At 36.6% G+C, this 12778-nt stretch overlaps 1 protein-coding gene across 13 annotated transcripts in view; it reads right to left on the bottom strand.

Moving 5' to 3' along the window:
• Positions 1-12778, bottom strand: part of dlg2 (discs, large homolog 2 (Drosophila)) — a 104758-nt gene that overhangs the window by 24851 nt on the left and 67129 nt on the right. For 10 of the 13 annotated variants that reach the window (XM_017435120.3, XM_017435125.3, XM_017435126.3 and 7 more), the window contains 5 exons: positions 9742-9792; positions 8408-8509; positions 6527-6550; positions 2068-2240; positions 1751-1860 (listed from right to left, as the gene is read on the bottom strand). In XM_017435120.3, the coding sequence (XP_017290609.1) occupies positions 1751-1860; positions 2068-2240; positions 6527-6550; positions 8408-8509; positions 9742-9792 (460 nt within the window). The remainder of the gene's footprint in view (positions 1-1750; positions 1861-2067; positions 2241-6526; positions 6551-8407; positions 8510-9741; positions 9793-12778) is intronic. The other 3 variants (XM_017435124.3, XM_017435127.3, XM_037979148.1) reach the window with 1 other exon arrangement.

Genomic DNA, 12778 nt, shown 5'->3' with positions numbered 1-12778 from the left:
CACGAGACCGTCATCGGAAAACAGAGTCTCTTTAGTCAAAGGCTTCTTCAGATTAGCTGTAAAACGGACCGCTACAGGAGATCATTCCTGCCCACAGCCATCACCATCTATAATAACTCCTTGATTTAAATGAGCTACGTCAACATTTAATTTCCCTTTGGGATTAATAAAGTAGTTTTGAATTGAATTTGAACTGAATTGAATATTGTTGTGTCGTGTGCGTCTTGAGGGACGGGCGGGGCGGGGTGAAGTGAATTCCGAACTACGGAAGCCCCAAAGAGTGCACTCGGAGGACTAAAAAAATCCAGATTTTCCCAAAATTAAATCTTTATAAAGAGAAAATTCGAATTAATCGATAAAATCAATTTATCGCCCAGCCCTAACTGAGACACAATGTAAAACTGTTCTGTGGACAGACAAATCAAAACTTGAAATTTTTTGGGGGAACTAAAAAAGCCACATTCCTCCATATTAAAGAAGAGAAAACATCTGGCCTGTTTTCAGTGCACAGTTCAAAAGGCTGCCTCTATGATGGTGTTGGGGTGCAATAATGCCTCTGACGTGCAGTTTATACATCTGGAAAGGCATTGTCAATGCAGAAAAGTACATACATGTTTTAGAACAACATATGCTCTCATCCAGATAGTCTTTTTTTTAGGGAAGGCCTTGCATATTTCAGCAAGATAATAATAAACCATAAACTGCATCCATTCCAGCAGCTCTGTAGTAGAAGAGTCCAGGAGCTGAGCTGACCTGCCTGCAGTCCAGACCTCTCACCAACTGAAAACATTTCATGTATCATGAATCAAAAAATCCAGCAAAGAAGACCCAGGACTGTTGAACAGCTAGAATCCTCCATCAGACAAGAATGGGACAACATTCCCTCTAAAACCCCCAGCAGCTGCTCTCCTCAGTTCCTGGATGTTTACAGATGGTTGTTTAAAGAAGAGGAGATGCTTTACAGAGGAAAACATGGACCTGGAACAACTTTTTAAAATCTATCCATCAAATTCAAAATCGTCTTATTTTTTCCTAAAAATAGTACTATTTCTTAGATTCAACATTTGATAAGTTTACTTTCTTTCATTGTAAATAAAATATGGAATTATGACATTTACTAATCACTGCATTCTATTTTTATTCACATTTACACAATGTCCCAGCTTTTTCAAAATTTGGGTTGTTAACCAAATTGAATTTACTGTTGTTATATTCACTTTATGGTTCAGTTTTCCACTCAGAATGATGTCTTTACAGTTGAACATGAAGTTCTAACATGTATCTAATGAAGTTTCTGCTCTCTACTGTACTGGTGACTGGTTAGGAGTCCACTGTCACAGAAATGTGAAACTTATGTCAGTGATTGTTGTTAGTAAGCAATAAAACATGAACACATTAATGTTTGATTTTAACATTATGTATGATAAAAGTTAACTGTCACAAAAATAAGTTAGTAGCATTGTATTGTCCCGAAACTGCCCACTGTCAGACACAGTATGTGTCGTATCTGTGTACCTAATAATAGCTCATCTGATCTTCCATAAGTCAAAGACAATAAAGTTATTAATAAAAAAAAATCATATGCATCAGAACAAAAAGTTGATTGGCAGGAACATGACTCCAATTCATTAGAATTTAGAATAAAATTGAATGAAAACATAAATGTATATAAATATGTGGGCTAGTGGAAAATAAACATATGTAAAGAAACAAAAACTTGTGTTAATGGTAGCAAAGAACAAATACTTACATTAATGAATCAACAGACTTTGGTTTTATCAAGATGGCAATGGGATACAGTTGTGCTACTTGGAGTCGTTTGATGGCATTTCCTGACACATCCAGAATACAGTGTTTACCCTGAGACAAGAGACACACATTTAGAGGAGCTGTAGTTTACAGAACCATAATATATTCATATTTTGGCTAAACTGTATTTAGCCTTTTGTGTGCTCTCTAATTTCAAGTTCAAATCCCAGCAGCTGGACAATGAAAAGTACTGCATGATGACTTCACATTTTTAAATTTAAGTTTCAAGTTTCCTTGTGGTACAGTAAGTACACTCACCCTCTCAGCTACATATTTCACAGACTGAAGACTCGTTCCATACAAATTATCATTATACTGCCCCGCCTCGATGAACTTGTGCTCCTGGATGTCTTTCTCCATCTGTTCTCTGGACATTACAAAGTGGTAGTCCTGCCCATCAACCTCAAAGCTCCTCCTTGGCCTTGTGGTATCTTGTGGAAAAAGAAGAAAAAATAAATCTTAGCATGCTATATAATTAGTGCAATTTTTTTGCTTAATTTTCTTTATAATAAAATTAAAGGCCTAGCATTCAATGAAGGATTGCATAACACCCACCACCTTTCATGCCAGAGTTTTAGTTCAAGATCATCTTGTGCTGAAAGGTGACAGAAAATAATACTACTAATACAATATCCACCTTCATTAATACTTTTCTACGACTCAGACTATCAGACTAACTCCTATGTAGTTTTCACAGCTACAAAGTCTGAAGTTATTTTATCCAGATAATTTTAGTTTTTTTTCTTGTAAATTTAAGGTGAAATTTTAGCAGCTATTTGAATTTTCATCTATGTTTTTTTTTTTTGGAGCGGTTTTGAAGACTTTTGGTAAAATGTTTTTATTAGAAGACAATTTAAAAAAAGTGATAGAAAATGAAAACTTAAACAATTAATAATTTTTTTTAATTGATATATTTCCAGTAAACTGTTTGTTCTGATGGATAAATCACATATACTGACAAAATGTGAAGTTTACATTTGGTTATGAACATTTTGACACAAGAAATCTGAAAAACAGCAATTTTTTAAAGAAAATATTGATAAAAGTGTTCTGGTTCTGGGAGCGTATTCTGAGTTTTGTCCACCAGGTGGCGTCCAGGAGCTTTCTGGAGAGCGGCTGGGCAATTATCAGTAACACCTGGAGCCCATTTGGTCTCATCAGCGGAGCTGCATATAAGGAGCTTGCTGACGTCTCTTCAGTGCCTGAGTGTTAGCCCTATGTGGTACTTCAAGCCCTAGTTGCAGAAACTCGCCTAGTACCTTGCTGCATTTTGATCCTCTGTGTTTTTGATTCCTCCTAGGTCACCCAGCTCCCAGTTGGCTCCAGCTTGGAGATCCGTGTCTAGTTCATGCCTGGATTAAACAATTGCCTGATTGCTCCGCTGATCGAACCCTGTCCACTCTCCACCGCTCTTCTCCACTTTGTTGTTTTTGTTCCTGGAAAGACATCATCTGACGCCACCTGTGAGTTCAGATCTCCTCAGAGCCTGCAGTTAATTCCCTCCCTGGATGGGACTTAACCTCAACACCTGTAAGCCTAACCTCCTACCTAACCAACCACCTGTTGAGAAGCCAAGTCACCTAACCCTGTGTTCTTTCTCCAAGGGATTGCTGACTCCTGAGCCACCATATCCTGTTTCCCAGAGGGGTCTGTTTTGATTCACAAACAATTTGAGAGAATAAATCTTTTTAAAAGAAAAGAAACTACTGTTGAATTTTTCTGCATGTGGGTCAGACACTTGGGCACCGCCATGACAAAGGTTGGCCTTTGATCAGGTTTTTGATGTTGGCCAGTCAGGTGAGTATGAGCTTTTTTTTTTTTTCTTAAAAATATTGTGACAATATCATCAAGATGAGTTTTGTTATACCCCTAACTACTACCACAACAACATTAGCTCATTATCTGTAAAACTGAGTTGGACACTTTTCTGTTTGCTAAGGTCCCTTAGCTGTGGCAGCCAACTTGAGTGGGGTTGACCAGTTATACATCTAATGATTACTTTTAGAGCTCTTTCAAAGTCTGTCTAGTGGATCCTCAGATATTTTGCTAATGCTACAGATAAACAAACACAAGCAAAAACATTATTGCTTTTGTCAGCATATGCAGTATCAATTTTTAATATTGCCAGAACAGTTCTTTCCAATGTATTATCATCACAAACAACTATGACCAAAGTAAACAAGGACGACAAAACAACCCAGAGGCTCCATCTTCACCAAAATCACTTTGTATTTTGGTTAACCTGGCACAGCTAACTAATTCACCAAAGGTGGGAAATTAGGTGACCACTTTCAACACAATTAAAAAGAAAATAATAAAAAATATTGATGTAATTGTATTAGTTAGGCTGCTGAGTGAATAAAAGATTGATGTGCACAATCCATTTTAGAAATCACTGAAGGTGATACCTTACTTTGTTGCAATGGTTGGAGACTAGTTGGAAACTCAAATGCAAGCAAATAGGCTAATTTTCTGTTGTCTTGCTGAATTCTGTGTGTTTACAACCAAGTGACTAATGAGCCATGTAGCCACATTTTGTGGCCATTTAAAAAAAAAAAAACTCTGCTTCTTTACATGTCCACAACTTGCTAAACTGTGTTCATGGTTGTACACATTCTTTTGTTCCCAGCATAATGTTGTGCATAAATGATGTACAACAGCCTAAAACATTCTGTTCCCCACTCACCTCAACTCATTTTGTACCCACCTTTGTAGCCATCCCCATTATTTGATCTATTAGAGTACACTTTTGACATGAAAAAAGGCAGATTTGGACCAGTTTTTCAATAAATACAATTTATTGAATTGAATTTGACAGCTGGAAATTCAAGGCTGTAGCCTCAGATGTTTTCTGCCAGAGGAGAGCACCCTAGCAGTTGTCAAAATACTGCTCTAAGGCTCTTAAAGGTTTGATATGCCAGTAACAACTCTATTTTAAGAGAAAAAACTGTTGCAAATTTTTTTTTAACTTAATTCAAATGATAAGACTGTAAACCACTCATGCAAAGAAATTCGTAACCACGGCAAATGATTCAAGACGTTTTTGGTACTCCATAAATGGCATTTGCCAACTCGTTCCTGATAATCGCTGCCCAGTGAGATACTGGTTTAGCCAATTAAAATTTTGTTCACAGCATAAGATCTACTCTTACACTGAAACATCACAGCAGGAGGATATGCAGCTGAGCACACCAAAACATTGAGGTTGTCAGATATGTTGTTTACAAAGGTTTTTCACTATTCAGTCCAATAGCACTAAATAAGAGTCTGAACTCCCTTAATGTGCATTAAAAATATTTTCTCTCAAACCACCTTCAAAGGTAGTCTGGACCCCTTGTACTCAAATACGTTTTGTATCCTGAAAAGCAATCTGTCCTGATCCTCTACATAGGACCTCCTACTGAACTGACATGACCCCACACAAGCAGCAGAGTTTTGTAGTGGACATCTTGGGCAAAGAGAAAAAAGCCAAAGTACCCACATGATCCTGGGGCTATGTTGTCTGAAGCATCAGCCCCATGGCAAATAAGGCTCGGTGAAGGGGACAGACTATCAAAATACTTGATGAATAAACATCTAACTTGTCAGGACACCTCGTCCAGAAATAAGGAAACTGGGGCACCACCTGGAGGGGAGCTTACCAGCAAGAGCCTGGTGGCTGAGCCTCGACTCAATGTCTGACTCAATGCCCATGTGGGCAATGATGGTGTCACCTGGAGAGGAGTGATTTGGAGGAATGGCCTTCTTGATCTGAACCTGTGGTGTTCTGTTTCTGGACTTTTGTGGTTGGCATGAGCTGTTCATAATGAACACCATGTTCAAGCATAGGGTGGTCCATAGGTGTACCAGGTCACCAAAGGCCAGTGGTCAATGATTGGTTTTGTAATTGTATCATCAGACCTGCATCCCTAAGTCTTGGACACTTGAGTAAAAAGAGAGGCAGAGCTGTCAACTGATCACCACCTGGAGTTGAGTTAGATCCCAAGTTTTGAACATCTTAGAGATCTCTGTTCAATCTATCATCTGAAAATCAAAAGAGTTCAGCATGACTGCAAACCTACTGAGACATTGCTATTTACCTAAACTGACAGGCTGGGCAAGAACATTAATCTAAGAAGCAGCCAAGAAGCCAATGGTAACTCTAGAAAAGCTGTTCTGACTAAGCTTGAGCTGTTTTGCAAAAACAATTGGTGAAAATCTTACTACCTAGATGTACAAAGCTGGTGGAGAAACCGCCCCCCAAAAATGCCACTGGAATTGCAGCAAAAGGTGGTTCTACAAAGTATTGAGTCAGGGGGCTAAATACAAATGTACTCCATAGTTTTCAGATTTCTTTTTAAAAAATAAATTTAAAAAATATTTGTGCTACTTTGTGTTGGTCTTTCATATAAAATCCCAATAAAATACTTTGAAGTTCACGATTGTGACGGGACAAAATGTAGAAAAGTGAATACACTACATGTTGTTGAAGATGCTCTCAGTAAACTTGACTGTATAGCTAACTTTTGGTTTGGAATTTGATAAAAAAATTTCCGAAACTAATCAAACTGATCAGTGAAAGTACTAAAAATAATTATGAACTTGTGTTTGTTATACAAAGGTGCAAAAATTTTTACAAGTTACAGGTGTCACCTTTTGTGGCACTTTATCAAACTTTATTAGAAATCAGTTTTGTTTTGGGAGGAGAAATTATTTAAAAAAAAAATGTTTCACTTACCTTGGTACCCTGATCTGCTAGCAGCTTTTTGTGGTGTCAAGGGTAAATTGAAATAAAAAAAGATGGAAAAATCAAAGCATGCAAAACAAAAAAATGAGTTATATGATCTAAAACATCACAGATAAATGAAATCATCTATTAGGATGAGGTTAAATAAGGTGGGATATAAATACTGCAATCCAACAAACAAACCAAAAAAACAAAACAAAAATACAAACAATTTTCTTTTAATTATGTTTATGTCCCTAATGAATATGAATAACTTCAGCTGTCTTTTTTACATTAAAAAAGAAGCTTTCACTTGAGTTTGTTGTTGTTTACGTCTCAGTGATTTATAGGTAATAGTGACATAAATAACAGTGAGATAAAATTTTTACCTTACCATCTTTATCTCACTTTCTATAGTCTCAGTTTGAACCTAGCACATTATTTATTTTTCAGCTTGTAAAAGATAAAAAAGTTTAAGCTATTGTGGTGAGTTTGTGTGTGTGTTTGTGTATTGGTTCCTGAGGACAGCTTCATGCCAGATAGTTTAAAAACTCATGAAACTGGTAAATTAAAACCAAAACTGTTCATTTTTAATGTTTCTGTAGGTATTTATCTTTCATACACACTTTGATTGTTTTGACCTTCAAGGACTGAGTGGTAAGTTTTGCAAACAATAGGCAAGATTTCTGTTTTTCTGCTTTTAAAAACTTTAATGTATATGTAATCTGTAAAAAATACTAAATTATGCAAGCATCGGATTGAGACTTGGTATCGAATCGTATTGGGAACAGAAAAAAATCTTGATAAGGACATCCCTAGCAGGGCCGTAGCTACCATTGAGGACACCGAGGTCCGGACATCAGTAGTTTTCTGCTGTGTATATTATAAAAAAAAATAATCAAAACAACGCTTTTGAACAGTGTGGTTCTCTGCGTAGTTCCACCAGTTTACTGTAGGAGGCGCTGCAACTGTGTGCAGCTGCAGCAAAACTCAATGTCTACGAAGAAGAAAACCAAAGAAAAACCAGAAGAAGAAGAGCGCCACTTATGGTGAAACACAACCGAGGTAAATTGCTAAAAATATTCTCCTTCAATTCCACGAAGCTGAAGTTGGTTCCGATTGCAGCTTCCGATTCGGAAAATGGCTAAAGGGCAATTCCACCTAATTTTTCACTACCACTTCAGCATCTTTAATCTACTCTAGTTAAAAAACTACAACACCTAGACACTTCAAACCTGAACCAAATTATTCTGCACTGATTGCAGAACATTTAAAACCAAGTATGTGATCTGTGAAACCTTAATCTAATTTGTGAAACCTCAATAAAGGGGGATTTTAGCACTTTTATTTTTTACATCCGGACCACACTAGAACTGGTCCAGCTCCAAAACTACAACACCTCACTGGTATTTGATAAAAAGGTAAAATTTATGCTAAAATCTTGTGTTCTGAATGTGTTTGTGCAACATGAAAAATCAACATTCATATAAATTAATTCATGTAATTTCAGTGAGTCATCATGGTTGTGCCCTGAGTCCTCTGTTGCTTAAGATGACATCGGGCCCCATGAATTTACAAACACACACGTCATATACACATTCAAGTCACTTGTTTTAAATAAATGCTTCTATTTTAATTAAGTTTTGGTCTTCATTGTAACTGATGTGCAGGGGGATAATGAGTGGTTGACCTCAGTATTTTTTAAAGTCTAGCTACGGCCCTGATCCCTAGTTATAATGATGATGACAGTGTTGGTAAATATTAATATTTACCACATTGGCATCAGATTAAAACTTGGTATAAAGCATGCAATGTGTAATAATTTAAATATTGAATGTCCAAATACTACCTGCTGTTTGTGAATATTCAGTTCCTGCTCTGCTGATTACTTACGAGGGACACAGAAGCTGAACTTGTCTGGGAACTCCGATATCAGATCTTCATTGATTCTGTCCTTCATTGGTCCGAGGATTATAACAGGTCTGGCATAGTTAACTGGAAGAAACAATACAGACTTAGTGGTTTTTTATCATTTGTTTCTAATTCCCATTACATTTGCTATTTTGTTTGTTTTTCATATTGATATAGTAAATATCACTAAAATGTTAATACATTTCCATCCTTGCCTACACCTAAACATGCATTTTCAGATTTCAGATTATTTACTTGTCATTCATCCACATGTCAGACACAGAAGAGCATGATGTATTTCTCAGGCCAGCTAAAAATAAAAAAATAAAGACTTGAACACCTAAATGTCCAAAATGCATCTTAAAGGGCTGAGTTGTTGAGCGTCACAGCTTCAGAGAAGAAGCTGTTCCTCAGCCTTGTTGTCGAAGCTTTGAAGCTGCACAATCTGTGTGTTGTGTGAATAAAGACGGCATTCTGCAGACCATGATTGGAACAAAAAGTTATTTGAGCTACTGTTCTTTCCAACCAGTCCGCTCATTCTTCTCTGACCCCTGACATCAACAAGGCATTTTCATCCAAACGGCTGCCGCTCAGCGGCTATTCTCTCCTTTTTAGATCATTTTCTGTAAACCCCAGGAAAGGTTGTGAGCGAAAATCACAGTAGATCAGCAGTTTCTGACACTCAGACCAGTCTGTCTGACACAAACAACAATGCTACATTCCAAGTCCCTTAAATCCTATTTCTTCTCCATTCTGATGCTCGGTTTAAACCTCAGCAAGTTGTCTTCACCAAATAGCTGATTAGCTGATTAGCTATTTGTGTTAACAAGTAATGGAAGAGGTGGACCTAATAAAGAGGCCGGTGAAAGTACATGTACATGGTGTGGTGAGTGTGCCACAGGCAGTTTTCTCAGACAGAAATCCAAAAACCAGAATAGATATCAGCTTAGTTTGTTCTTCCCCTTAGTTAATGTTGGCTTTATTTTACTTCCCTTTAATAAATTATTTCACTAACTGCTCATTGTCCCAATGTTATATAAGGCTTTATTAAATATTATAAACGTACCAGCAGGCTTCCAATTTGAAGTTGGGTCTAAACAGGAAAAATATTTGTTCGTGCTTTTCTGGATTTGTAGGCAACCGGATTCTGTCAGCCTTTGCAGAAATTGTTTGTCTAAGCAATATTTCTGAAAAACTTTGCTTAATAATTAGAAAGACATTAGCACTATTTGATATGTGAATACCAGGCTGAGGCACAGGAGATGGAAATAGATTTCTATTCATATTGTTTCACTTTTTTTTAAAGACAGACTTACTTTCTTGCTGTAACACAGGTTCATATGAGAGAATCATCTCCTCTTGACTTCCTGTGTGATATACAGTAAAAATGTCAGAATATGAATTTGTTATTTTGGCAAATGAAAACAATAAATCATATCAATTTCAAAAATTACCTTTCAAACACAAGAGGTAACTTATGTAGCATTTAGGCAATTTGTTAGGAGAAAACGGCATGCTGTCAATTAAATTTGGATAAAAATGACAGGAACTGACACTTTCTTCATTTAAAACTGTTAATAAGCACACGTTACTCATGTGTCATGTAAAAAAACCTTAAGAGTCAAATCAAACATCAGGCTTCTGGTACTTTTTCAGATTTTCCTGTACACTGAATGCAGTTTGTATCTTGAGTTATTAGATATCATTTCATCTTATACACTGAAATCTTGAGTTTAGCTTCTCTTCTTAATTTATGCAACAACAGCAACAAAAACTAATAATAATTTAGGAAATAATGTAAATTTTGCAGCAAATTCTGAATTTAAAGCTCCTTGGCTAAAGCTGACACCAACTGATGTCCTGAAATTTTTGCAGCTTTGTTTGACTGGTGGGATGTTTAATGATGACATTTAGTGTATTTAATATGATTTAAGTGAAAATGATTGTGTTTAAAGCATTCCTAAATAACCTTTTTCCAGATGTGCACCAGATGATGCATGCATAACGCAAACATCCACAAGCGTTGCATAATTATGTTCAAAACATATGCTCCAACACTACCTCAAACTAACATGCTCAAAAACAGTGATACAAACATGCATTATATCTAACCAGCAACTGCTAACAGTAAAATATGATCAATGATACAAAAGTCCATCTGGCATGCCAGCAGAACTGTGAGGGATGGTGGTGGACCATGGAGACATGTAAAAGGTCAGTCTGCGTTGGAGACCGGAAAATCTGAAACCACTGCAAATGTTTGATGCAGCAGCCTTACAAACCTTTTCAGGACTCTCAGTCTACATGGACAATGATCAAACTCAATCCCTTCAGTGTTACACTAAATGCAGCAAAACAACCCACATGAAGGTCAGATATCCTTTTCTTGATTTGAAAATAAAACTGAAACCAAAAGAACGATGTAATACGGAACAACATAACATTTTAGATCATATCATTCTTTTTGTTTACAATAAAAAAGCCAAAATGCGAAAGCAGCCACAGGACCTGGGCACCTAGCAGTCACTGAGTTGGGGCTGGGGTCAGGGGTGATGGCAGGCTTAGTTTTTAAGGAGTGTCTGTCAGTCTGTTAGCGAAATATCTAATGAACCACTGGACAAACCCGCAGAAAGTCATCACTGGATGTACAACGCCTATAAAACGTTTTCACCCCTTGGATGTTTTGTGCTTTTATTGATGTCATAAATCAGACATGGTCAATATAAATTAGCATTTTTGACAAAAAAAATAATAACTTTTTTTTTTTTGTCAAAGTAAAATCAAGTTTCTACAAAATAATAACAATTAAATAGAAATATGTAATGTAAAATAAGTGACACAATGTGATATGTCAAATGTTCATCTTAAATTATTGTAGACTTACATAATTTTAAGACCTGAGAATGTCCAGATGATTTTTAACTTTAATTTGCCTTTGACCTTGAAGCTTTTTGGTTACCATTCATGTCTCTTCAATTTGTCATCAGTTTTCCTCCTGCAGCCACATCCAGGGAGGTTGTCTCCAGTCCTGTGGACCTTAAACTTCTGAATAATCTGTGCAGCTGGAGTCACAGGAACATCCAGCTGCTTGGAGATGGTCTTGTAGTGGTTTCTGCAGTCCAAATGTCACTGTCCAGAAGTAAATAGTGCTGCTGTGTTTGAGTGTGACTGTGTCTGATGTAGAAATGTATTGTTAAGCGTTTTACTGTATTGGGTTAACAGTAGTAGAAAAGTGCTCCATAAACTCAGTCACTTTATTGTGAGGCTTTCTATGCTCAAGTTTAGAATGGCTCAACATTTTTATTATTTTCTGCTGCTGAAAGGTGAAAGCAGACAATAACAGATTGTTTGCCACAACTTTAAAAACCCAAAAATGGCTAAAGATTTCAACCTAAAATTATGTGGTAGTCACTGAGGTGAATCCCCAACACATCCTGAGCACTAGCTGCTTGTGCAAGACTTTTTTTTTTTTTTTTAAATTGCCAATAACTATTTGGAGTTGATGCTGTTTGTCTGCTAGCGAAATATCCCAAAAACCACTAGATGGATTTTTTAGGAACCTTTCAGAAAGTAATTACCTTTTGGAGTCAACAATATGGTATGAGAACATAACATTATTTTCAAAGATTGGGATGAAACAGCTAAAACTCCATCAGCTGTACTTAGACCCCTTTGATCCTTCCTTCCATTAAACCATTCAACTAGACTTTAAATGCTTACTTCATTAACAACAAAAAACAAACATACATCAAATTTAGCAGCTTCAGCTTGAATTTTTATTATCAAAACATTACCTTTTTTAGCGTAATTCTTTAGAAAAGCTGCTACAAAGCAATAAATTAGAAAAATAAAAAGGCTGCAAAATGCTGGAGGGCCTGATGAAGCATTAAGAAAATTGATCAAAATGAAGTCAATAAATCAGCTCATTTTAAGATCGTCAACTCAAATACTGGAACACTGAAAACAGGAAATCAAAAATTACTTCTGTCAAAGTTTGAAATAAACTCAAAAGTTCAATCCTGATACGCAAAATTAAAGGTTAATTCAAATCATTACACTAAAGTTAAAGCTATCTTATGAGATATTGTTATGTGACTTGTCCAGATTGAAGTTTATTTTTTGTAAGACTTTCACTTGTGCTCGTCATGGATTGTCCATAACGTACACCATGTTCAAACATAAGGGTGTCCATATGTGCTCTTGGCACCAGGACACCCTAGGTCGCAGTTCAATGATCGACTTTGTTGTCATTTCATCTGATCTGCAGCCGCATGTTTTGGACACTCGGGTGAAGAAAGGGGGGAGCTATCAACCGACCACTACCTGGTGGTGAGTTGGCTCCGATGGTGGGGG

This window comes from Kryptolebias marmoratus, linkage group LG13 (assembly GCF_001649575.2).
Source record: "Kryptolebias marmoratus isolate JLee-2015 linkage group LG13, ASM164957v2, whole genome shotgun sequence".
Taxonomy (NCBI): Eukaryota; Metazoa; Chordata; class Actinopteri; order Cyprinodontiformes; family Rivulidae; genus Kryptolebias; species Kryptolebias marmoratus.
Note: the sequence above shows the minus strand (reverse complement) of the source record. Positions and strands in the feature narration are given on the sequence as shown.